Below are 26,828 nucleotides of genomic sequence, written 5' to 3' on the forward strand. Positions count from 1 at the left end.
GAGACAACAAGGTTAATCTGCTCCTTCTTTCTTTCCCTTTCTTCTTAAGCTGAGAAGTAGTGAGTGTGTTAAAGGAAGATGACAATCACAGCTGCTTGTTCTGAAAGCTTTATTTCTTTTTACATACAAAGAAAAGAAGCAGAAGGTGAAATTCATGGTGAAAATGGCGTAAAATATGTACATACTACCTGGTGTTGTTTAGAAGACCTGTAAAGAACAAGCGGTTATTTATTGTTAAGATGTTCACTCATTGTCTACTTTATTAGGAGCACCTGTAGGGTACACTCATGCAGTTATGTAATCAGCCAATCACGTGGCAGCAGTGCAATGCATAAAATCATTCAATTACAAGTCAAGAGCTTCAGTTAAGGTTCACATCAAAGATCAGAATGAAGAACAAGTGTGATCTCTGTGAATTTAACCGTGGAATGGTTGTTGGTACCAGATGGGACTGCTGTGATTTTCACACACAACCCAAAGTTGGGTTTGAGTTCCCTTACTCAGAATTAAACCTGCTCCGGAGCAGGTTATTAGTGCATTGTAAGTTACCATGGTGATGAAACCTTCTAAAAAACCAATCCACCATGTTGAGACCGAAAAACCGGCTTCGTGCAACAGGCCTTTGGAGGATATATTAACAAGTTAGCTCACTTAAATCTACTCTTACTCATTTTTACTTATTACAGAGTAAACTTCGTGTAAGCTAAGATATGTAAGCTATGTGTTTTTATACTTTTAATTTTATTGTATGATGACCTGTAGTGGAGAATTGGTTGAAAATTATCTGATTTTCTCTCTGGCCACTAGGGGTCACTGTGCTCCCACGGTGTGTAAATATTTAATATGTTTTCATATTAGAGCTTGGGTTGGGTTTGGTCAGTAAATGTATTTTACATGTAGTTATGTAAAGTATGTAAGCATGGGATGATAATCAGTCAGGACAAAATAATCACATCTGTGTCAAAATATCAGAGTTGAGTATCGAGACCCACAATTTGATGTATATAAAAAATCAGACAGAATAGAACACAGTGAATTAGTAAATATACACTGAGATTAACATTCTTTTCATTATTTTTCTTTCAACTAGAGGGTGGAGGATAGAAGGGGCGATACGACACAGGTAAGTGAGGAAGAATAGATAACAGGATAGAGAGAAAAAAGAGGAAGCATACACTGGTATGAAGTTGGCGTGATGTTAGCCGGTCGATATTTGCAGATATGTGCAAATTAAGGGACCGTTTCAAAAGTTACATACAACATTGGTATACATATTTCTAACTTCAATAGCATTTGTAGGGAATGACTTACAGTCATATAACCAACTGTAAAGTGTTCAACTAGGTGTCAGCTATAACACACAAGCTTTAGATTTTTTATATTTAATAAAAAAAAACTATTAAATCATATGTAAATATGACATGTATTTCACTACCAAATGGGCTCATACACAAAATATACCATAATTTAAAGCTCGATAGCATTTGAAGGGAATGACTTAGAGTCACAAAACCAACTAGTCTTACCATCTGAGATCTACCATGAGGTAGTCTCTGCTCCAGAGCCCCAGTCAGAGGTCCACATGGTGAGCACCCCATCCTACCTCGTGGGTCTTGTGCTGGAGCTCTGGGGATGAGGTCGCCACATTGACCTCTGGCTGCAGCTCGGCAGGGGATATCACCTCGAAAAATTTTGCTGCAACCATAGTGCAGTAAAGTATTCTCTTTTTCTTTGCTTCCTGCTGTATGTAGCTCCCCCTTCCTTCTCCACGGAGGACATTACTCCCCCCTCGTGCTTCATGGAGAACCTCGCTCTCCCCTCTGGCCACTCAGAGAACTTCGCTCCCCCTTGGACCTCACAGACAGCATCACTCCCAACTCTAGCTTCATGGGGAACGTCGCTTCCCCCTCAGGCTCTGCCTTGAGCTTCTTTCCTCCCACTGGCTGTGCAGTAACCATCGCTGGAGATATCATGGTGTGGAAGAGACAGCTGTCCTGACCTGTCTCCCATTGAGAACGTGTGGCGCATTATAAAGCGCAAAATAAGGAAATGAAGGCCTTGTACAGTCGCGCAGTTGAGAAATGCATAATGGATGAACGGGGGAAAATTCCGCTTGCAAAACTTAACCAACTGGTGTCTTCACTCAGCGTCCAAATGCTTAATAAGTGTTATTAAAAGAAAGGCTGATGTTACACAGCTGTAAACAGTCAACTGTCCCAACTTTTTTGGAGTGTGTTGCAGTCATCAGATTTGAAATGAGTGTATATTTTCAAAAATAAATTAAATTCACAAAGTAAAACATCAAATAATGTGTAAATAATGTGTTATCCATATAGTACAGAGTGAATTGAATTTTCAAATTATACTTTTTTTGTTTGTTTTGCATTTTCCATACTGTCCCAACTTTTTCAGAATTGGGGTTGTAATTTAAATAATTTTAATGCATCAGTCAAATGTGGAAAGTTTAGCCAAGCTGAAATGATTTGTTACTCCTGACACGTTAATAATATTGCCCCAATGTGAATAAAGGGTAAGTGCTAATTTCTTTCTGCTCAGTTTATCCAGGCTCATGTTTCAGTTCTTTTTTTTTTTGCATCTTTGATAACATGAAGTATTTCTTTATACTCTGCTGTAGATGTGTTCAGAAATATATCTTTCTGAACCCAGTTTATTAGTCGAATGGTTTGTTCTTGGTCGATGAGATCCCATCTGCTGTATTTTTTCACTATGTCCCTAAATCCTCTCTTGTAGTAATCGTTCCTGTCCATGGCTGCAAGTCCAGAATCACACGTCCTGAAATGATGAGGGATACCTGCGAATTAAACAGAACAGTGATCATTTGGATTAGTTCAGCCAGAGTAAAGAATTTACTAGTTTGTAGTCTTTGTTGTAGCGTACAGGCGTAAAACAAGTAGCAAGAGGACAAAATCTAAAAACAGACTCTTTTCAATCTTGTATGTTCATCGGTGGTAAATATACAGTGGGGGAAATAAGTATTAGATGTGTCAACAGTAATGTCAGTAAATATATTTCCAATGACGTTATTCACATGAAATTTTCACCAGACATCAGTATTAACTCAAGAAATCTGGAAATATAAAGAATTCACAACATTAAAGTCCATAAATAAAGTTATGTGTAATAAAGTGGAATGACACGGGAAAAAGTATTGAACACGCTAACTGAAATGTATTTAATACTTAGTGGAGAAGCCTTTGTTTGTAATGACGCTTCAAGACGCTTCCTGTATGAAGAAATTAATGTTCCACAGTATTCAGGTGTGATTTTGGTCCATTCTTCTAAACATATTGTCTTTAAATCTTGTTCAGTTGGATTCGAGTCAGGTGATTGACTGGGCCATTCTAACACCTTGATTTTTTTCTCTGACACAATTGAGAGTTTCCTTTGCTGTATGCTTTGGATCGTTGTCCTGCTGGAAGCTCCACCCACGTCTCATCTTCACCATCCTGGTGGATGGCAGCAGATTCTTCTCAAGAATCTCCCGGTAAAGGGCTCCATTCATCGTTCCTTCAGTTATATGAAGTCTTCCAGTACCATGTGATGAAAAACAGCCCCACACCATGATGCTTCACCTCCAAACTTCACTGTTGGTGTAGTGTTTTTAGGGTGATGTGCAGTGCCATTTCTTCTCCAAACATGGTGTGTAGTATGACAACCAAAAAGTTCAGTTTTGCTCTCGACTAACCAGGCTATACTCTCCCAGTATTTCATAGGCTTGTCCAAATGAGTTGTACCAAACTTTAAATGAGCTTCGACATGCCTTTTCTTTAGTAATGGAGTCTTGAGGGTGAGCGTGAGCAGTGGAGTGCATTGCCTATTGTTTTCTCTGTGACGATGGTACCTGCTGACTCCAAGTGTTTCTGGAGCTCTTTCAGAGTGGTCCTTGACTCTTGGGCTACTCTTCTGACTATTCTTCTGACTCCCTGATCAGAAATCTTGTGAGGAGCTCCTGCGTGTGGCCGGTTGATGACACAGTGATGTTGCTTCCACTTGCAGATAATGACCCTGATGGTGATTTCTGGAAAATTCAGAAGTTTTGAAATACATCTGTATTCGATTCCATCAATATGTTTTGCAACAATAAGATTGTGAAGGTCTTGGGAGAGCTCTTTGCTTTAACCCATCATGAGATGTTTCTTTTTTATAGACCATCAATTTGCTAACCCAGCTGATATTAATTTGCACAGATAGGGGGTATACTTACTTACGGATTTCAGCTGGTTTCTTGCCTTACCTTGCCTTGGAGAACTGTTTTTTTGTTAGAGTGTTCAATACTTTTTTCCCCCGTGTCATTCCACTTTATTACACACAACTTCATTTATGGACTTTAATGTTGTGAATTTATATTTACAGATTTCTTGAGTTAATACTGATGTCTGGTGAAAATTTCATGTGAATAGCCTTATTGGAAGTATATTTACTGAAAAAAATGTTGATGCGTCCAATACTTATTTCCCCCACTGTAGGGATAACGTACCGAGATCATTCCAGATGTGGTCCGAGCATTGAGGATGGGCCATCATTAAGGAGAGCTTCAGCGCTTTCTCTGTGTCTCCACTTGAAAAGGTTCTCGTCAGGAAATGTCTGAGGAACATGAAAATGAAACATGCATGGATCAGTACTAAGAGAATAAATGATTGCAGTGCTAGAGACAAAACCAGGCGTTGAGATGAGATGAGACCTGCATGCTCTGGATTCAGCGCTGTTGCCGCTGCTCAGTGCATGGCGGTGATCAGAGGACAGCGCGTTCATGCATAGCTGCGTTTTTCCATTCGGGTCATGTTTCATTTTCATCATTAAGTAGAAAACTTCCTTGTTTGTTCTGTCTAATGAAGAAGAAATCTCGGGGTTTGTTTTGATGAGATGAAGGACTGCAGTCCATGTGCTTTTTGGTGGAATGTGCTGTGCCTCCACTACTCCTGCTGTGGGCTTCTCCATGTCTAAAAGGCTTCACAGTATTTCATACAAGATGACGATTTAGTATTGTCAGTAATTCACTAGATTTCATTCCTGTAGTGACTACGGGAATTTATGAAGAAATTTGGCTTCGTATGTTCAGACTAGTACATGAATTCAATAAGATCCCTAAAGAAAACGAGTATAAACAACATGAATTTAAAAATTACCACTTGTGGTCGCCCACTTTTCCAAGTTTGTACTCATCAATAATTTGTTTCGGTGTCTTGTCTTTGGTGTACTTGATGTACTGCTCCATATCACATTCCCTCACTCCAGCTTGGAGTTTAAATTTCTTCGAGTTGTTTGTCATGTTGAAAATGTTCTGGATCTTCACAGCGTCTACATACTTATTTGGGTTTAAAAGAATCTGTAACAGAAACAAAACCAAGATCTTACGTTAGGTCCCTGTTAAAGAAGTTATACCCGAACGGTGGGTAAAAATGGTCTCGTTTATAAGATGTTAAAATGGGATCTGTACATGCTGGGAATTTCAGGAAGTTCACAATACCAACCAAGTTTGAAATCTAAAGGAAGATTATCACAAATGATATAATAAACGTTTAATAGTCACCATATAAAAGTGCACTAATTAAAAAGTAATAAATACATTTTGCCCATTTATTTCACCAATGTTTTTGTTGCTTGTTTGCTGAATAACCAGTCAAATTATCAAGTAAACAATAAACTTGCTTCACAAGTATCAATAATAATCATCACACATGGTCGGAAATGCCTGTATTGTACTGCACTAAACAGCCAGCCACCTCTCCAAATGACTGCTAATACCTTTTTGTAGGTGACTGAACAAACTCGAATTTGCACAAATTATTGATGCAGCCCAGAGATATGAAAGCACTAAGCCAGCTAACCAATATCTGGCAACTAAACTTACATGGCATATTCTTACTTACCTCCTCACTGATTTTCCTACGGAGATCTTTAGCTTTTTGTAGCACAACATTGTTTGGGTCGTTAGTTGTTGCTTGGATGACTGCATGAAAAAGACAGTCATGATTTGAGGACTTCACAGTTTCTCGTGAACCATCGGTGCGTATAATATCGACATGTCCACTCTGTGGAAAGTCTTCAGCCTTAATGCTACGCTTCAGTTTATTCAATATTCCTTCATTTCTGTAAAATGCATTGAATTAAAAAATACATTCATGCGATCACCATGATGCATCAACAAGAATTCTATATAAGATAGGCTCACCCTGGAGAAGTCAGAGGTGTTTTCGTCAGCAAGAGTTTGATAGTACCAGCTGCTGGATCAGTTCCTGAGTAAGTCTCCTCTGTGAGAAGTTTTCCTTGAGTATCTACTACAGTTATACAAATTCCTTTTCCTACCAACAAATTACTCTTTGTGAGGACATGGACTGCTAAAGCTGTTGCTGGTTTTTGTTCATCAGTTATATTATTAGCGTAGCATGTGAGCTCATTTCGTTCTTCTTTAGTCAAAGATCTTTCTTTGGATTCAGTGGCAGATTTCAGATCATAATGAGGCTGCTGACTCACAAAGAAACTTTGGGTTTCATGCCTCCCCAGAAAATTACCAACTACTTCTCCAGTAACAGAGTTTAGTCTTTGAGTGAATGTTTTCGTAAAAATTGATGTAGCAAACCCAGAAAAACTCTCCACCATGGTTTGGGAAAGAATGTCTGAAACCACGTCAATGAGTTCATCTTTAAGGCGTTCCACATCTTCCAGTTTGTCCCTTCCATCATTGTCATATGTCTCAAATACTGGATCCTCCTTCATGGTCTTCAAAAATGCAGGAACAAAATTACTGTCAATGGTCTGTTTAGTAGGAATGGAGGAATACATTTCATAAATGGTGGTGGACATGCTTGCAGTTTTCAAAAGTTTCTTGATGCAGGTATAACGTTTGTGTGCAACAAACTCTGCAGCCATGTCCCACAAATTTGACAGTGTTTGAATGGTCTTTTGGATTTGGTTACAGTTTATTACAAGGCTCCTGATAGTAAGTTCCGTATTCAGAGCAACATGGTCAATAATTTGCTTCTCCATGTTTTTGCTAATCTTGTAGCCAGACGCTTTATTCAAGGCGGCCTTTGGGACTGCTGAGCTAATGAAATCTGTGAGCACTCGAGCAAACTGTTTATTCTGTTGCAGTGCTGAACAGATAGATTTGTTGAAAGTAAGTTGAAATCCTTGTTTGAAAGTTTTTTTAACTGTAGCATCAATATTGTTCAAAGCAGTGTTTACTCCCCGAATAGCCAATTCTTGGACAGCATACGCACTTGCATTTTTTAAGTTCAGTTTGGCCGTGTTCAGTGTGATGTTTTTTATGCATACTGATGATGCTAATGATTTGACTGTTGTACAAGGGGAAATAAAAAGGTTTCTTCCTGATCGGAGGGCGCTCCACGCAATATTTTTTAGTGATTTAGTGCCATTGAAGATACTATTTGCTGCGTTTTTCACAGAGGACAATGATCTTTTGGAAACACTGAATCCACCCCAGGCCAATGAAATTCCTATATTAAATGCTTTAGACATTGCCCATGATGCCCAATTAAAATTGCCTTTTATCATACCCATGACTCCATTGATCATGTCAGACACCCCTTCAGAGATCAAACCAAGACCACATGAGGACATGGAACCAGCTGACATCTCACATATCAGAACTCCTGCTACGATCTGAACCACACCAAGAAAACAACAAATCAGGGCATCAAATGAGAATTGGGGCTTTTGCTTCAGTTCAAACACAACTGCAAGGCCATAATTACGAAAGAGGCCGAGTTCACTACAAGACACAAAATCCTCCTCAGTGGATAAGTTGTAAAGAGTCAAGTCCATAGTTTTGAAGTCTCCTTCGCCCAATCCAATCATGTCAAGTGTTTTTTTAATATTTTGCTTCCATGAGTTAAATATGTTCATCCTCGCTTGCATTTGTATTTGGAAGTTACAGCTGCCGCTATGATGCGGTTCAAAATTTTGACTTATAGACATGGAACAGAAGTATAGTGTTTTGGTAGTTTCTAATACATAAACATCTATGGCCTTCTCTGCCTCCTCAAGTAAGGAACACGCCTCACTTTTGTAGCCTTCTTTGGCCATGTTAATGGTAATGTAGGCCTGGTTATACAGTGCAACAGCTCTGTAGTAGCTGTCGGAGTCAGAGGCTTTTTTCCAGTAAGATTTCGCTCCATAGTCACATTTGTTTTTGTTTTGAAAGTGCAAGGCAGTTCGTCCTAAAGCCTGCTGAATGTGGTCATAAAAGTTTTCACTCTGACCTTGTAAAAGTTTGTTACTTGTATCTAGCAAGTGCTGGATGAGGTCTTCTTTCAATTCACTGAGGTCATTCTGTATGTTAATCTGGTCTGTATGAAGTATCAGCCACATACCCCATGACTCTTTTAAAGCATTCAGGGCTGGGTGATAGTCCATCTTACTCTGAAAGGACTCAAAGTAACGAGGGACGTCTTTTACTTTAACTTCAAAGAGGTCTGTCTTCTCTTCTGTATTATAACGCCTGTCAAAGTCACTAAGGAACTGACAAAATGTGGAGAACAGCTCTTCCTTCATTGCAATTTCAGCTAGTTTCTCCTTCTCCATGTCTTTTATTCGATTAACCTCATACTCTTCTCTGAGGTCCCTCATGACCTCAATAGAATGTCCTCGGTAGGCCATGGCTAGATGATCATGGTTCAGTATTAACTGGACCATTCCCGGGGTGCCTTTTCGACCTGTTCGCCCAAAGACCTGTTTCTCGACTCTTCGGTTATTGGGGAAGTACGTGAGTAACACAAAGAGACCACCACAGCGATTAACCTCCTCCGTAACCTTAATGTCTGTTCCACGTCCTCCAAGGTTAGTGGTAATGATGATGTGTCCCTTGTTGAACTCCTGGTTCTCAATGTTGTGGCTCTCGCTCATCGTGTACATGGTAACTGCCTGTTTGCTTTCTGCTGTAATTTTGTCATTGAGAGCATTTGCTGTGTTGACGTCCTCACACACGACTAACACCACCTGTCCTCTGTCAGAGACTTTTGAGACCGTGGCACAAAGAGTTTGGAGCCATTGTTCGGTACCTCCCCTCACCTGGACTGCAGGAAGCTCAGTAACCTTTTGACGCTGATGAGCTGGTATGACATAGCTGTCCGTTTTGTAATGCCTTGCCAGGAAACCCTTGTCAGCATCTCCCCCCAGTGTTCCAGAAACACCAAATATCCCTTTCCCATTGAGATATCTTTTAAAGAAATTGGAATTTGACATGTAGTTTGTCACATTTGATAACGGTGATAAAGTTAACTGGTGCTTCATATCCAGAAACTGTTGCAGTCCATCACCCCACCGTTTTCTTTTCTCCAACATTCCACTGGCCTGGAAATCCACTGGAATTATTGCATGGTACATGTGTTGATCTTCTTCACTAACATCTATTCCCTGAGCACTAAGAGATCTCTCGATCATGTACTCTCTGCCTTCGGTCATCTGAATGGCCTTCAATGCATTCTCAACAAACACTGGCAGCTGATTTTCCAGGTATTTCTCTAAGAAAGAAGGGATCACAAGAGAGCTGTTTCCTTCTTTTGAACTGCATTGCTTAGAATATTTAATCTTTGTTTTCAGCTGGCTAACAGTGGCTTCAACAAGCAAATTTTCAGACAAGATCTCACAAGCGTTTCCATTCTCGAGGAGCAACATGTTGATGTTTTGGTCAGTTTTTGCCTTTTTTTCTCCAAACTGAATGGCTTTTCTAGCTTCTGACTGATATATATAACAGTTGAATGCCACCTTCTGCTCCATCCCCATCTCGAGAACACTGAGCAGGTCATACTGTTGTTCTATTCCCGTTTTGGCCATGATGGTCTTCCATGCCTCATTTTCCATAGTGACACGTTGCTTTTCTCCTTCATCATTAATAGAGACCTTCAAATTTTCAAAATCTTCCTCTGAGTAAAAGCCTAATTCGGTTCCTGGCAACAAAATTTCCAGTGGTGAAAATGTATCACTTTTTTCTGAACCAATCATTGCTATCAGGGCAGCTGTGTGAAAATTCTGGACTCTTGTTGTCCACATGGTCTCTCCAGTGTCTTCTATCTCAATTGGTCGACACGCAGATATCATGGCCCAGATGCTTGCTAGGACTTGCTCCAAATGCTGGAGGCCACTGGACTCATGGGACAGAAATGTTATTTGAACTCCATTATCCAAGGTCATGTAGTCAACCTCATCCACAAGGACCAGCTCAAACCTCCTGTCTCCTCGAGTTGTTTTCTTCTCAAACTCTTGTTTCAGTGTATCTGCTGCAAAAGTCCCAACAGTACTGTAAATTATTTGTTGTTTGTATGCTTCCTGAGTCAGTTCCTCTTGTTTTTCAGATGAGACATCATTCAGCATTGGAGGAACAGCAGATGACGTTATGCCAAACATGTTGTACAGTCCACTCCATTCCTCTAAATCACGACAGGCGAGGACCGGGGAGCTCGTCACAATGTCCACCTTTACACCACGAATGGCATGGATTGCAGCAAGCATGGCTAAAATACAAGATTTCCCTTCACCTGTCCCAATTTCAAGTAGACAACCTGTATTCGTTTTTGATTTTGGAAGCAGGAAAACAACCAAGGTTGCAAGCTGAGTTAATCTGGGAAGATATCCTTCAATGACTATTTCCTTTTTACCCCTCTGAATAGTGACAGCAGAGCATATCTTTACTGCGACTGACATTCCCACTAGCACATGTTTGAGAACTTGTCTATCTGGGTTGTTAAAATCCAGTTCTCTAATCATTTTCTTTACATTCTGGATGTTTTTTTCACTGAGACTAGCTGTTTTGTATTTTGGAAGCTCCATTTCCAGATACCCCAGAACGTCCTCTAGTATTATCAGGACATTCTCTGGGTAGTTCGCTTTACGCATTTCACTAATAACAGTATCAGCATTTTTGTGTCTCTCTTTGTCAACATAGCTTTTTAACCCTCTGAGGGGATCAGCTGAACCTAAAGCAGTAAAGACGCTCCCATACTCCAGCTTGTACGTCTGTGCAATGTGAAGTATTGACTGCACTTGTTCTTTGTCTTTGCCAAAATGTTTCCTCATGAAATCTGTTATTTCTGGCAGTTTCCATGTGTTGTTGAATGCAATCTGACACAGAATTTCTTTACTCTGTGTAGACAGTTGCATATCAGTTTGAAGAATGCTCTGTAAAAGATTAAACGCAATCGATGGATGATCATCTTGCAACAGTTCAAGCAGATCCAAGAGGAAGTCCCGTTCGTGTTTATGTGTGTGGTCTTCTTCATTCTCCTCAAGAACTAAACGCATTACTGCCTCAAGTACTGACAGTCTATCATATAGAGGCAGAGTCTCATAACCAACTGCAGTGTTGAAAGAAAACACAGAGCTACTGGACAGATTATGTTTCTTACAGAACTCCACCATTAACTCATTTTGCAGAGTTTTCATTCTGTCTGCTAATGTCTCCTCTGAGTCTTCATCTTCAGTGATTTGATATTCAAACAAGAGTTCCATGAATTTCTTCTCTATTTCTGGAGCCTGTCGGAAGCAAAAACAATATTATTTAGCAGCAATCAGCTGAAGTATAACATATAGAATTGTTGAATATAATATTTAACTCAGAACAAGACCTGAGAATGGCGATTGAAATTTCTATTACCTATGAGTTAAAGCTGTTACCTCATCTATTTCAATTTCAGCGTCCAGTGGCTGTTGCATTATATGAGTTTGGTGGTGGACCTCATGGCCTCTCAGCCTCTGTCTCTGCTTCAGTGTCTCTGTGGCTTGTGAAAGTTTCTTAGCAGTGAGCTCACTTTCCCTTTTAATTTGTTCCTCAATTCTTCTTTCACGTTCAAGCTGGGCCTGACATCGCTGCTCTTCTTCTCGTCTACGATTTTCCTCTTCCTCTCGCGCATCATCGTCAATTTTCTCTGGATATAATAAAATCATATTAATTACACATTACTCTGTACATCATAAGAATATAGTAAACATGATGAATAAGCATTTATAAAAAAAACAACTGTTGATTCTGTCTGAGTTCTTCCCCAGCCACCACCTGGATAATTCCCGCGGTGCCAAAACCTGAGCAGTAGCAGGGAGAGGAGAGCCATCCCACCTATGCCTCGCTGGTGGATGAACCCATGCCCACCGAACCCTCCCCTCAGCTGCCCCTCTGGGTCAACAAGCCCTGGTTAGCTGGTTGTGTCTTGCACACCCACTCCCAGCCTCGGGCCTGCACCAATGCAGTAAAGCTAGCCGGCACACCAACTAGAGCCCTGTTGGACTCAGGGAGCACCGTCACCCTAGCCTGCCCAGCGGTCCTACCACAGGCCATCAAGGTGTGTGGGAGCATCTCGGTTCATAATGAGAGTGGGGCACCTCTACTATCACACTGAATGGTGGGGCCAAGCATGTGATCACTTGGTGGTTCCACGGTCTAAGGTCAACTTGCTCATGCACCTGGTCCACTCACACCCACTGGGCGGCCATCTGGGGGCTCGCAACACCCTAGAGAAGCTGAAGGACTGCTTCCAATGGCCTGGAATGGAAGCAACAAGCTTGCACCTGCCCTGCTCATCCCGCTCCCCATCATTGGCATCCCTTTTGAAAGGGTGGGCATGGAATTAGTATGATTGCTCCTGAAATCTGCCTGGGGCCATGAATACATCATGGATTACACCACCCGACACCCCGAGGCAATCCCACTCCATAAAGCCACCTCCTGAAAGATCACAAGGGAACTTGTCCTCCTCTTCAGCCACATGGAGATCCCATGGAGTACACCCTTTTTATCAAAACTAATGGCTGATCTCTGCTGGCTGTTGCAGGTCAAACACCATAGGATGTCTGTCCACCACCCACAAACAGATGGGCTGGTCAAGCGTTTCAACTAGATGCTGAAGAGAATGCTGTGACAGGTGGTAGACAAGGAGGGGAGGAACTGGGACCTCCTACCCTACGTCCTGTTCCCCATGCATGAGACACCTCAGGCATCCATGGGTTTCACCCCGTTTGAGCTCCTCTTTGGGGGAAGACCTCGAGGGCTGCTGGACATGGCCATCCCTGTTCTGCTCCATCATAGAGTACATCCAGGACATGCAGGAGCAAATTGATCAAGTGGCCCCCACAGTGAAACAGAACATGGAGGAGGCACAGGCAACCAGGTGCTTCTTCTGCTACCCAGCACCACCTGCATGTTCCTGGCCCACTGGCAAGGCCCGTACATTGTCTTCGAGCGCAAGGGCCCAGTGCCCAACTACTGTTGGCAACAGTCAGGTAAGCAACCAAGCACCCAAATGTATCATGTTAAATTGCTGAGACAGTGGATTGAGCCTGCCCCCTGCCTTCTCAGCATTTGTGGATGTCCCCACAGAACCCCCAGGGTGAAGCTTGGTCCCAAAGTGAGAAGCCCTAACCCCTTCACAGCGGCAAGAAATAACGGAGCTGGTGGACCTTTTCAGATGTGTTCTTGGTGGAGCAAGGACTGACATACCTGGTAAAACATGAAATCAAGACCCCGCTGGGAGTGGTGGTTTGACGGTGGATCTACTGAGTCCCAGAGGTGGTATTGAGGAGGAAGTCAGCAAAATGCTATGAGATGGCATCATCGAGGAATCTGCCTGCCCTTGGTCTAGTCCCATCATGGTGGTCCTGAAGCCCGCCGGAAGCCTCCGGCTGTGTAACAACTTCTGCAAGCACCTGCTCCTCGAATGCCTGGAGAGAGCTCGAATCAGCCCTTCGGCAGCCACTGGCAATACCAGGTTCTCCCCTTTCAGGTTCATGCTCCACCCACACCGGCGATTCGCAGCTGCCTACGAAGGGTGTGATCCACTCAAGCACGTGGGCAGACCCCCTACACAATCTCACAGAGGTCCAGGTTGAACTCTGGAAGGCCGACCTAACAGTGGACCCATAGAAGTGTCATTTGGAGCTAACCAAGACACAGTACTTGGGGTACCACATCAGCCAGGGCCTATTGAAGCCGTAAGAAAATAAATTCTAAAGTCTTTCTGGGGTTGGCAGTGTACTAACACAGGTTTTTGCCTTACTTCCCCTTTCTAGCCTCCCCCTTTTGGGTTTAACAAAAAAAGGACAGACTAGCTGCCAGTTGCTACAGCTGTCCAATTTGCGGTGCCAATGTAGTTAATATAATTTGATAAAAGCTTTTAGTAAAGAAGCAACATACCATAATTTGGGCAAGTTGATTTCTTCTCCTCGTAATTTACGCTGCAGTCCAGATGTATCAGCCGGTGGTCTCCACTCTCTCGAATTGTGAAACAGGGGTCATCTCTTGGATCGAATATGTACCACAAATCTGGATCTGTGTAGCACTCAGTCTCTGAACACTGTCCATATTTCACTTTCAAGTAGATGGTTTGGACCCATTTGCTGTAAAGTGTCTGGCATTGCTGTGTTTTTCTGTCAGGTTCAACATCAAACTGCATATATACAGAAACACATTCAGTCATGTGTAGCTTAACAAGTACTAGTGAAATATAAAAATTATAATAATTCAATATAAATAAATAAAAATATGTTTTGAAATGTGGTTTAACTGTATCACATAATTGCATAAGTGTATTTGCTGAAACTTAAATGTCATAACAGGGCCTCCAATTCCACTCGATACAAGAAAAATACAAAAATAATCAATAACAGGGTGCGTGCATGTATTATTACATCACAGCACTGTTGAATTCTAGATTGTGATTGGTCAGAAGGTATTGATTAATTTTCTATGACAGCAGCTGTGACAGCAGTGCAGCTGTAAATCCCAAGTTTAATTTAATGCGCTCATATTAATACGTTATTGTTTCTATAGTAACAGCTCATTTACAGGGACTTGTACAGAAGATGAGCTACCTAAACGGATAAAAAAAATAATTTTCTGTAATTTAACATTTATGGAAGGAGTCTCCAGTGTCAGAGCTTTGTAACAGTCAGAGGTAAAGCAGTAACTTTAAGTTTTCCGACATCTTCAGGACAGAGGAGTTGACGCTTCTTTGCGGTTTCTCTGTAACACAACATGCTGCATTGTTTTGTCTTATTAACTTAACGAGAGAGAATAGAGAGAGGGCTGGTGAGGGAACGACTGTTTATAACTGCTATAACGTAAGTGAGAATAGGAAGTGACTTGTTTCATGGGCATTCCACATCACTGTATGTAACAGCAAAGGTGATTCAAATAAAAATTGGGCATTATTTTTTATTACAAAGAGGTGTCACAAAAGTGTGTACGTTTTCAAATGAGTGTCCGATTCAACTAGAAATGAAAACTGTCTGTTCCTCCAAGTCATGGTGCAATTTTAGTGTTTTCTTTGACTGTTCTTTAATTTAAAAAATATGTAATCAGTCACATGCTGTTAAGAACACATTGTGTATTTTATAGAAGTATATTGTATATACAAATAGGTGGAGCATATGTTGGGAAAACATCTTAAAGAATTGCTGTAATGATTGTGTATACGTTACTGTATTGTATCTGTCAGAAAATGGCCATGGCATCTTGGTCTCGATACAGACAGTCCATTTGTAGTGTGTGTGATTGTTAACAGTTATTTCTCCTCCAAGGATCCCCATTCTGAAATGGAAAATTACAGGTGTTGATCTGTCAACAATTTTACAATGTTCATACAATAATTTCTAAAAAGGTGTTATGAATCACAATGTGATAAAATCATTACAATTAGTGTGGAAAAGATTACATACATACACACAGTATCTCACAAAAGTGAGTACACCTCTGAAGAATTTTTCCACTCGTCATGGAGGAGTGGAAGAGGACTCCAGTGGCAACCTGTGAAGCTCTGGTGAACTCCATGCCCAAGAGGGTTAAGGCAGTGCTGGAAAATAATGGTGGCCACACAAAATATTGACACTTTGGGCCCAGTTTGGACATTTTCACTTAGGGGTGTACTCACTTTTGTTGCCAGCGGTTTAGACATTAATAGCTGTGTGTTGAGTTATTTTGAGGGGACAGCAAATTTACACTGTTACACAAGCTGTACACTCACTACTTTACATTGTAGCAAAGTGTCATTTCTTCAGTGTTGTCACGTGAAAAGATATAATCAAATATACAAAAATGTGAGAGATGTACTCACTTTTGTTAGATACTGTGTGTGTACATATATATATATATATATATATATATATATATATACACACACACACACAGACAGTGCCCTCCACTAATATTGGCACCCTTGTTAAATATGAGCAAAGAAGGCTGTGACACATCTCGGTTGATGGAGATTGGTCTCCAGTAGATGATTCAGAACAGGGTCCATGGTGTGGGTTGGGGTTAGGACTGTGTTCATGCCCAAATTCTCATAGCTACAAGGGGCATAACACAGACACAACAAAGGCAAGGTTGGTGCAAAACAGTGTGTTTATTTTCTTAAGGTGAGAGGGAAGTGGTGTGGTGTTGATGCAGGGGTTGTGAGTGAGGCTGGAGTGTGGCATTATGGGCTGTGTTGGGGCGCTGTGGAGATGTGGCTATAAGGAAATAGCACAAGCATTGAAAATGCCCATTTCCACCATCAGGGCAATAATTAAGATGTTCCAGTCAACTGGAAATGTTATGAATCAACCTGGAATTGGACGTGTGTCTATATTGTCTAACACACTGTGAAGAGGACGGTTCGAGTGGACAAAAAATCTCCAAGGATCACAGCTGGAGAATTGCAGAAGTTAGTTGTGTCTTGGGGTCAGAAAGTCTCCAAAACTATAATCTGAAGTCACCTACATCACCACAAGTTGTTTGGAAGGGTTTCAAGAAAAAAGCCTCTACTCTCATCCAAAAACAAACTCGAGCGTCTTCAGTGTGCCAGACACTACTGGAACTTCAAATGGGATCGGGTTCTATGGTCAGATGAAATCAAAATAGAGCTTTTTGGTAATAATCACCAGAGGTGGTTTTGGAGCACATAGAGAGGTAGCCATATGGAAAAGTACCTCATGCCCACAGTTAAATATGGAGGTGGATCTTTAATGTTTTGGGACTGTTTTTCTGCCAGAGGACCTGGACATTTTGTCAGGATACATGGAATCATGAACTCACTCTCTCTCTCTCTCTCTGTGTGAGCGAGTGGCGCATGCTGTGGCTTCATTCTTCAAACTTTCCTTTTCTATGTTGTATGAGATTATTGATTTTTGTCTAAATTTTGTGTGTTGTGGTCGGATTGTACGAAGAGTTGAGGGTGTTTAACGCCTGTGTTTTCAAATACCATGGCAGCCCATACAGGTGGTGGATTAGATTCGCTCACGCATCGGCATGGAGTTAAAGTAGTGTTGGCTGGTAGAGTAGGGGAATGCAGTTTAGATGTTGCCGATGTGGTTGGACATAAATGTGTTTTGGCTGCCTCAAGAATGAACAGTGCAATTGTATTCATAAGTACGGTGGAAAAGGCAAATGAGGTGGTTGAAAAAGGGATTAAATTGTGGGGATTGTTTACACCTGTACTTCCCCTTTCTACACCAGCTAAAAAGGTTACATTGGCTAATGTCCCAGCTTTTATCAAAGATGAAATGTTAGCAAGAGAGCTTTCATGCTTTGGGAATCCATGCTTTGGGAATCCAAAAGATAGGAATCGCCAGTAAATCTGAGTTACTGAAACATGTTTCATTTCAGAGGTATACATACATGATTTTAAAAAATGGGAATGAACTTGATCTGAACTTGAAATTCAGAAAAGATTTTATTAATACAGTCTTTGTGTCGACAGACTCTATGAGGTGTTTTGGATGTGGAAAGACAAAACATTTGATTTGTGCATTTCCAGATAGCAGTGCGAATGTCAATAAACCCGGGGTTTCGGGTGCACAGCGCAAAGCTATTAATTCTGACGATGCTGATGAAATAACTCCAACAGATGCAGGTTTAACGGTAGAGTTAACTGCAGTTGAAATAAGAAATGAACAGCCTGTGTCATGTAATCAGAGAAGGAACTCTGAACTACAGTTCCCAGCAGCCACTGCATCACAGTCAAATGACCACCTGCACCTGAATCACGTTCCTGTTAATGAACCCTCGTATATATACCCACAGTTTGCACTGTTCAAAACCAACTGAGTAATAGTGATAATGAAGCAGTTTAATTTCATGACTCTTGGTGTCTGTGTATTACTCAGTTTTTATTGCTGCTGTAAATGTGAATGGAGCCAGAGATGTGAGGAAAAGATTGGAAAGATATGAGTTAATGAGACAGAAAACATTGGATGTTTAATTTATGCAAGAAACCCATAGTGATGATTAAAATGCTGTTCAATGGTTCAAAGAATGGAATAGTTTGTCTTTCTTAAGCCATAACACTTCTCTTAATGGAGGAGTTGGTATTTTATTTGCTAAAAGTTTTGTTCCTTGTTAAAATGGAAGAAATCAGAAAAGGAAGACTTTTAAAAGTGAATTTTGAAAAGTATGTATTTGTTTTTATGTGTATTTATGCCCCAACTCAACTAACACAAAGAATGTGCTTTTTAGATGCTCTTTGTAAAACATTAGGTCTAAGGGCAAAGAGTACTTGTTTTGGGAGGAGATTTTTTAATTGTGACGAGAGTAATATAGACAGAAATCATATTGAGCCACATATACCCTCATACAGAAGGCTTATCCAAATGATTGAAACGTACAAGTTGTGTGATGTGTGGAGAAATTTTAACAAAGACATCAGACAATATACATGGGTACATGTTCGTGATATTATTAGCAAGGCTAGACAAGCTTTATGTTTTTAAACATCATCTTAGTACTTTCAACAGTTGTTTTATTTCTCCGGTTGGTTTTAGTTTAATAGGATATTTAATTACTATGTGTTCTGTTAAATCAAATAGTGCCTATTGGCATTTTAACACAACTTTATTAAATTATATTCATTTTAAGGAGATTTTGAATTGACTCTGGACTAATTTTAAAATGGAAAAGAATAATTTTCAATCTCTAAAAAACTGGTGGGATTTTGGAAAAATTGAATAAAACAACTATGCCAACATTACACCCAGAATGTCACTAAAGAATTTAATATATATATTCTATATATATATATATATTATATAAGGAATATAATAGGAGAAGATTTATTGGAAGTTCTTAATAACAGTTTGACTGAAGGACGTTTGCCTTTAATCTGTTGTAGAGCAGAACTCACTCTTTTACCATAAAAGGTGATTTAACTTTTTAACAAGTTGGCGACCCATATCTTTGCTTTGTTGCGATTATAAAATACTTTCTAAAGTTTTAGCTACAAGACTTGGAAAGGTTTTGGTAGAGGTTATTCCAAAGACAGATGGAAGTGGCTTAAATCAACAATTATAAATGACTTAGTGGCATCTTTTCTGTGGCATCGGTTGGCTTGTGTTGATCCTCCAATCTATTTATTGGCAAAAATACAATTGATTTTGATAGTTTTCTATTGGGATAAATTACATTGGGTAGTACATAATATTTTCTATTTAACAAAAGAGGAAGGCAGACAAGGACTGGGTTATCTACAAAGCAGAACTGCTGCTTTTCGACCGCATTTTTTGCAAAGCTTTCTTACGGGTCCAGAAAATGGAGCTGGAGAGCATCAACCAGTATTATTCTGAAATCTGTTCAAGGATTCACCTTGGACAAACCCTCGCTTTTGATGGACCCTAGTAAGACACTTATTGTTTACCTACTTTCTATCGATATCTTTTCAAATGTGGAGTTGTTTTAATGTGAAAAGGCCCGAGACCACAGACTCCTTATTTTGGTTGCTGGAAGAGCCACTGATAAATGGTGCAAGGTTGGATATATTAAGCACCAGCAGTACACTTATTGAACTCTTCATTCGAGCTGGAATCAGAAATTTAATAAAGCTTGTTAACTTGGCAGGGGCTGGATTTACAAATGTTGAGGAAGTGACTGCTTGTTCAAAACTAAATCTGTTCGAACAACGACTCAAATACTACAGAGGATGCGATCTGCTCTTATATCAGTGGAATCTAATATGCTCAAAGACTATTGTGAAGGACTTATTCAACCCAATGACAAGAACCCTTTTCCTAAGCTACTTTTATCCCCACAACTTATTCTGGAATTATATTGGACTCAAAGAGTATGTACTTGGATTGGAATAATGTTAATGGAAAACAGTTTTATATGGCACGTGTAAAGTCTTTTAACAAAAAAGGTTTACACCATAAGGTTGATACACCGTGGCGTGATGTTTTAAGATTAAATGAAAATGAGTGGAGAGCATTATATAAGTCACCATTAAAATCAGCTGACATTCATTGGAGGGTTTTACATGGAATAATTGCAGTCAATGCTTTTATTTCTATTTTAAATCCTGACTCAAGTCAAGAATGTCTTTTTTTTGTTTTAAATATGTGAAAAGAAGACTTGGTGAATGTCAGTTGTTGAATTTTCTGTTGGGAAAAGCAAAAATGGCTATATAATCAGTAGAAAAAAAACAGATAGAACAAAGAAATGATAGTGATGTGGTAAGGGTGTTTACAGCATTGGTAAAATCCAGAATTGTAGCTGATTTTCATTTTTATAAGATAATGAATAGTTTAATGAACTTTGAATCTATATGGTGGTACAGAGAAGCCTTGTGTTCAATTGTGAACTGAGCTTATTTTTGCACTAAGTTTGTGAATAATTGTTAATGTTTGTTAATTTTACTGTAATAAAAGTCTTTTGAAAGGTCTCTCTCTCTCTCTCTCTCTCTCTCTCTCTCTCTCTCTGTCTCAGTGAGTGTGTGGGGCTGAGGTGCATGTGTGTCAACAGAACTGAACCAAGCCACTGGAAAGCTGCCAAGTTTCCATTACACTTCATTTAGTTTTGCGTATTTGACACCATGCGGGGGTAATAAACACTCACCAGTCATGTCAAACGGGAATCTGCTGAGATTGTTGTGCCGTGACTTTGTTAAAGCAGCTTTTGTTTGTAACACAGCACTCTGGGTTTTTGGGTAAGAGTCTACTGACTTAGAACATCTTTATCTGGTCATTTTATTCCACTCTTCTTTACACAGATTACAGGTTTTATACAGGATTTAGATCTGGATCTAGATCTTCTTCTTCTGAAGCCGTTCCTTTGTTAACTCAGATTTGTGCCTTGGGTCGTTATTGTACTGGAAGGTCAACTGAGAGCTGACAGCTGTCTAACAGAAATAAACTGGTATTTGGAGATATCCATGAGTCCCTCTAGCGCCCCAGTCCTAGCTGAAGAGAAGCAGCTCCATAGCATGATGCTGCCACCACCATGTTCACCATGGGTATGGAGTTCTTTGGGTGATAAGCTTATTGATTTTGTATAAAATATGCCTACCTTAGTCTCATCAGTCTGTGACACATTTTGCCACATGGTTTGAGGTGATTTTTTTTTCATGAGGAAGTGCTTCACTCTAGACACTCTACCTCATAGCCCAGACATGTGGAGAATGAGAGATTGTTGTCACAGGCAGGGAGTGACCAGTACTCGCCAGATATTCATGAAGATAACTGAATGTTGACGTAGGTCTCCTAGCAGCCTCCTTCATGTCCTTTCATCAGTTTAGGAGGGATGTCCTGTTCTTAGTGATGTCACTGTAGTGCTGCATTTTCTCCACTTGTTGATGATGGCCTTCACGGTGTTCCATGATACATCTAATGCTTTGTAAATTCTTCTGTACCCCTCTTCTGGTCGATTTCTTTCCTCGTTGAAATACTGTACATGTTTTGTAAGCTGTTTGAGGACCATGGCTTTAGCAGTCGGATGAAACCAACAAGATTGTCTGCTTAATAATGAGTGTGGAAGCCATATTGTTAAATTAAACCAAATTTGCAGTGATTAATCTCCCCTTCATCTCTAAGATTTTAGAAAAGGTTGTAGCAAAGCAGTTATGCTCGTACTTAGATAGGAATAACATTCATGAAATCTATCAGTCAGGGTTTAGACCTCATCATAGCACAGAGACAGCATTAGTTAAAGTAGTAAATGACCTTCTACTGACCTACGATCAGGGTTGTGTCTCTCTGCTTGTGTTACTCGACCTTAGTGCAGCTTTTGATACTATAGATCACACTATTCTCCTTGATAGATTAGAAAATGTTGTTGGTATTAAGGGAACAGTCCTCTCCTGGCTCAGGTCTTATCTGACCGATCGTTATCAGTTCGTAGATGTAAATGGTGAATTCTCCATGCATACTGAGGTTACTTTTGGAGTTCCACAGGGTTCTGTTTTAGGCCCACTGCTCTTTACTTTATATATGCTACCCCTAGGTCAAATTATTCGTAAACATGGAATTAGCTTCCACTGTTATGCTGATGATACACAGTTGTATGTTTCAGCGAAGCCAGAGGACAGACAGAAGCTTAGTAAAGCTGAGGATTGTGTAAAGGACATTAGACATTGGATGTTAACTAACTTCCTTCTACTTAATTCTGATAAAACAGAAATACTTTTATTAGGCCCACGTGTAGCTAGAAGTAATCTTTCTGATCACATGGTTACTCTGGATGGTCTTTCTGTTTCATCATGTGCAGCAGTAAAAGACCTTGGTGTGATTATTGACTCCAGCCTATCATTTGATGCTCATGTAGATAATATTACTAGGATAGCCTTCTTTCATCTCAGAAATATTTCTAAAATAAGAAACATATTGTCACTACATGATGCGGAAATACTAGTTCATGCATTCGTCACCTCTAGATTAGATTACTGTAATGCCTTACTGTCTGGATGTTCCAGTAGGAATATAAATAAGCTCCAGTTAGTCCAGAATGCAGCTGCTAGAGTCCTAACTAGAACTAGAAGGTATGACCATATCACACCGATATTATCAATACTGCATTGGCTCCCAGTAAAATCTCGCATTAACTATAAAATACTTTTATTAACCTATAAAGCACTAAATGGTCTCGCGCCACAATATCTAAGCGACCTTTTGGTTTTATATAATCCGCCACGCCTACTTAGATCAAAAGATGCAGGCTATTTGACGGTACCTCGAATAGTGAAGGCTACAGCAGGGGGAAGAGCTTTCGCTTATAGAGCCCCACAGTTATGGAACAGTCTTCCTATTAGTGTTCGGGACTCAGACACAGTCTCAGTGTTTAAGTCTAGGCTTAAAACGTATTTGTTTACTCAAGCCTACCCTGACTAGATTCTGTTCTACTACTTCGCAGTCATAATTATCTTTTTTCTCCCTCTCTCCTTTCGCCGAGCCCCACACGAATTTATGGAGATACTAGAGATCCAGATCCTTTCTGCCTCTGGATGGAGCTCAAATCTTCTCTAATTCCAGACTGCTGGGACTACGGCTGCTCCTAAGGCCATACAGACTTCATATAAATCCATAATGAACTTTTTCACACTATCTGTTGTTACCCAGATGAGGATGGGTTCCCTTCTGAGTCGGGTTCCTCTCAAGGTTTCTTCCTCTTAAAACATCTTAGGGCGTTTTTCCTTGCCACCGTCGCCACTCAGTGGCTTGCTCAGTTGGGATAAATTCGCACCTTTAATATCTGTATACCATGTTGATATTTCTGTAAAGCTGCTTTGAGACAATGTCTATTGTAAAAAGCGCTATACAAATAAAATTGAATTGAATTGAATTGAATTAATGTGATAATTAAACACTAGGACTATCTATCCATGCAGCGATATACTGGTGATATACTAGAGACCTTTCTGATTCGCCATCTTCTCATTTATATATCATCATATTAGTGTTTTATTTTCATTTTCACTTAATATTTTTTGTTACACTGTAATGTATATTTGCTTACATTTCCTTGTTAAGCCACCTTAGAGCACAGGTCAGTTTTTGTGCTTAGTTGTTTAGGCTGAATGCAATGTTATAGAGAGAAGATGGGTGGAGTTGGAATGTGGTAAGTGTACAGAAAGGTAAATATGTGTCACAGGTCATGGGTCATAGTCCATCCATCCATCCATCCATCTTCTATACCGCTTAACCTTTTCAGGGTCACGGGGAGCCTGGAGCCTATCCCAGGGAGCATGGGGCACAAGGCGGGGTACACCCTGGACAGGGTGCCAATCCATCACAGGGCACAATCACATACGCACTCACACACCCATTCATACACTATGGACACTTTAGACATGCCAATCAGCCTACCATGCATGTCTTTGGACTGGGGGAGGAAACCGGAGTACCCGGAGGAAACCCCCGCAGCACGGGCAGAACACGCAAACTCTGCACACACAGGGCCACGGTGGGAATCGAACCCCCGACCCTGGAGGTGTGAGGCGAACGTGCTAATTGGTCATAGTACAATTATTCATCTACTTGTAAATGCAATATTCATCAGAAATGAAGGCAGCACACAAAACACTGAGCACAGATAAACATTTGTTATGTTAATGCTGGAATGCTTAGCGCACTCATTTACCAAAGTTAAAAGAGTCGCCAAGTTTCCATCCACCATTTCTATGCATTTCTGGTATAGATAAAGTGAAAGTGCGTAAAAAAAAAGAAAGAAAAAAGTTTGCTATATTTGCTGTCTCCCTCCTGTTTCCATCCAATTGGCCTCTTACTGATAAAATGGTGCACGTTCTGACCTCGTACTCTGATATTTCATATCCTCAGAGTGGCTCATCAGCAGAATTCCCGGTGGGACGCTCATCAAATAAACATTTGTTACATTATTGAGTGACTAATAACTAAAGTAACCTGTTACACTACATGTGTATTTAAAGCAGCGCATCAGTTACTCATGCATTAAAAAGTGATGTTTTCTCATGTCAACTGGCTCAGTGCGCGTGCGCTCTCTCTCTCTCTCTCACTCACTCTCACACACACACAAGTGCGTACTCTAGGCTACTCAGGAGGCCGTTACCATGGAGATATTTCGTACAACTGCAGTTACTTGTGAAATGAAAATGAAAGTAAGCGGGTCAGTTTTATTTAATTGTCTAAATCCGGCTCAAAGGCGGATTTCTTTTGCGATACACCAAACTTACGCGACCCCCTTTTTTTTTAAAAGGATGACGTCATCACGCGCGCCATTTTATCAGTAAAAGATCAACTGGATAGAAAACAGGAGAGAGACAGCACATATCCCAAACTTTTTTTAAGCACTTTCACTTTGTGGGTAAAATGTGACATGGGCAGAAAGTGTGGAAACTGAATCTGCTATTTCTTCAAAGTGACATCGCGCTAATTTGATAGAGCGCTTTACTTGTAGTAGTAATAAAACTATTATTAATGTTTACAGAGGTTTCATTCATGTTCACCGGGTTAACACACATGTCTGTAATGTAGAGGTTAAAAACTCACCTTGTGTCTGGTCATAGCCGACACTGATGTGTGAAGCAAAAAGTCGACATTACAACATCAGAAGTGAAACTTTTTTTATTCTGCACTGGTCACGAGACTTCCCAAATCTCCTGGAATTTCCGGAAGTCCATCAAATTCAACAATAGAGAGAGAAGGGAAGGGGAGGGGGGAGTATCCTGATTGGTCTCTCTTTCTGCCAGCTAAACCTATCAGTGTTCTCTGTGGGCGGGCTTTACAGTCGACCTCTGTCTTTCTCCAGTTCAGTGTACTGTACTGTAGTGACGGGAAGTTCGGATCATTTTACTGACTCGGATCTTTGAATCTCGTAAATCAGCAAAATGAACGAATCTTTTTTCGAATCTTTTTTCCCCAACACATCTAGTACTTACGCAAACGTTGATCTCACAAACTGTAGGCGAATGCAGCCAAGGCCAAATTATGATTAATTAACAGCTTAGCTGGTCTTCAGGCTATTGCAGTCTGTTAGTTCACCTCCCGATCCAAGTTCTTTCTTTTGTCACGTCACATTTGTCACGTCTGTTCCCTGGAAACAGAAATATCTTCAGTCTTCGGGTTCGAGTTGTTTGTTCATCCCATGACCGCCCCATAGGCTGAATGCAGTGGGGGTGTGATGATGAACGAATGACTCGAACCCGAAGACTCAAGAGGTGAACTAATCCATTTCTGTTTCCTGTACAGAACCTATGGGGATGTTGCGGCACAAAAATGTCAAAAATGAACGAATCGCCCTCTGAGACAACTCGTTGTTCCCGAGTCATATTAAAAATTCGTTCAAAATGAACGAACGACACATCACTACTGTAGTGTCCTGCAGCGCCAAAACAAATAATACAAATAAATAAATACAAAACACACGTCACCATAGACTATACTAAAGTGTACGCCTGCTTAATAGGGTCAAAAATAATGACAGTTTTGCTCGCTGCACTGTTTGCAACAGCGATTTTTCGTTTGCCCATGGTGAGTTCAATGACTGTAAAAGACATGTTGAGGTGAGTTTAACAGTTAACAGGTGTCATTTGTTCATTAGTATAGCTAACATTATTTTAATTAGGTGGCTAGCTGTTTAGGGGCTGCTCTAATGATGTCCTATGGGATGAGGTCAAACTCCCTGTAGACTTGCTTAAAGTTGTAATTTAATTGAAAAAAAAAAAACCAACAACTCCGTGAGTTGACTAATACAATATAATATAATATAAAAATAATACATAAATATCTCCTTGCATCTGATTATGTCGTAGGAGTTCTTGTGTGTAAGTAGTTTCAATATGTGATCAATATATAAGTCATGGCCACACACGATTTTATGGAGATACTAGAGATCCTGATCCGTTCTGCTCTCCGGACATGCCTGATCCGTTTCGGATGTCCTACCTCTGGATGGAGCTCTCATCTACTCCAATTCCAGATTGCTGGGACTACAGCTGCTTCTAAGGCCAAACAGACTTCATATAAAACCATAATGAACTTTTTCACACTATCTGTTGTTACCCAGATGAGGATGGGTTCCCTTCTGAGTCTGGTTCCTCTCAAGGTTTCTTCCTCTTAACATCTTAGGGAGTTTTAGTATCTTAGGGAGA

General features: G+C 40.4%; 1 protein-coding gene across 7 annotated transcripts; it reads right to left on the minus strand.

The window, feature by feature from the left end:
* Nucleotides 1–26,828, minus strand: LOC128610569 (uncharacterized). 7 transcript variants are annotated; one of them, XM_053629969.1, is made up of 11 exons: nt 25,228–26,825; nt 15,685–15,818; nt 15,448–15,556; nt 14,162–14,414; nt 11,653–11,903; nt 6,194–11,511; nt 5,892–6,111; nt 5,148–5,347; nt 4,703–4,969; nt 4,499–4,605; nt 1–2,812 (listed from the first exon to the last, which is right to left on the minus strand). In XM_053629969.1, exons 3-11 carry the CDS (start codon nt 15,553–15,555, stop codon nt 2,568–2,570), a joined length of 6,969 nt encoding a protein of 2,322 aa, XP_053485944.1. In that variant the 5' UTR covers nt 15,556; nt 15,685–15,818; nt 25,228–26,825; the 3' UTR covers nt 1–2,567. The 7 variants fall into 7 exon arrangements, 6 of the variants coding, with proteins under 6 accessions (XP_053485944.1, XP_053485941.1, XP_053485939.1 ...); XM_053629966.1 differs by lacking the exon at nt 15,685–15,818; XM_053629964.1 differs by having other exon boundaries at nt 14,162–15,556.

This window comes from Ictalurus furcatus, chromosome 7 (assembly GCF_023375685.1).
Source record: "Ictalurus furcatus strain D&B chromosome 7, Billie_1.0, whole genome shotgun sequence".
Classification (NCBI taxonomy): domain Eukaryota; kingdom Metazoa; phylum Chordata; class Actinopteri; order Siluriformes; family Ictaluridae; genus Ictalurus; species Ictalurus furcatus.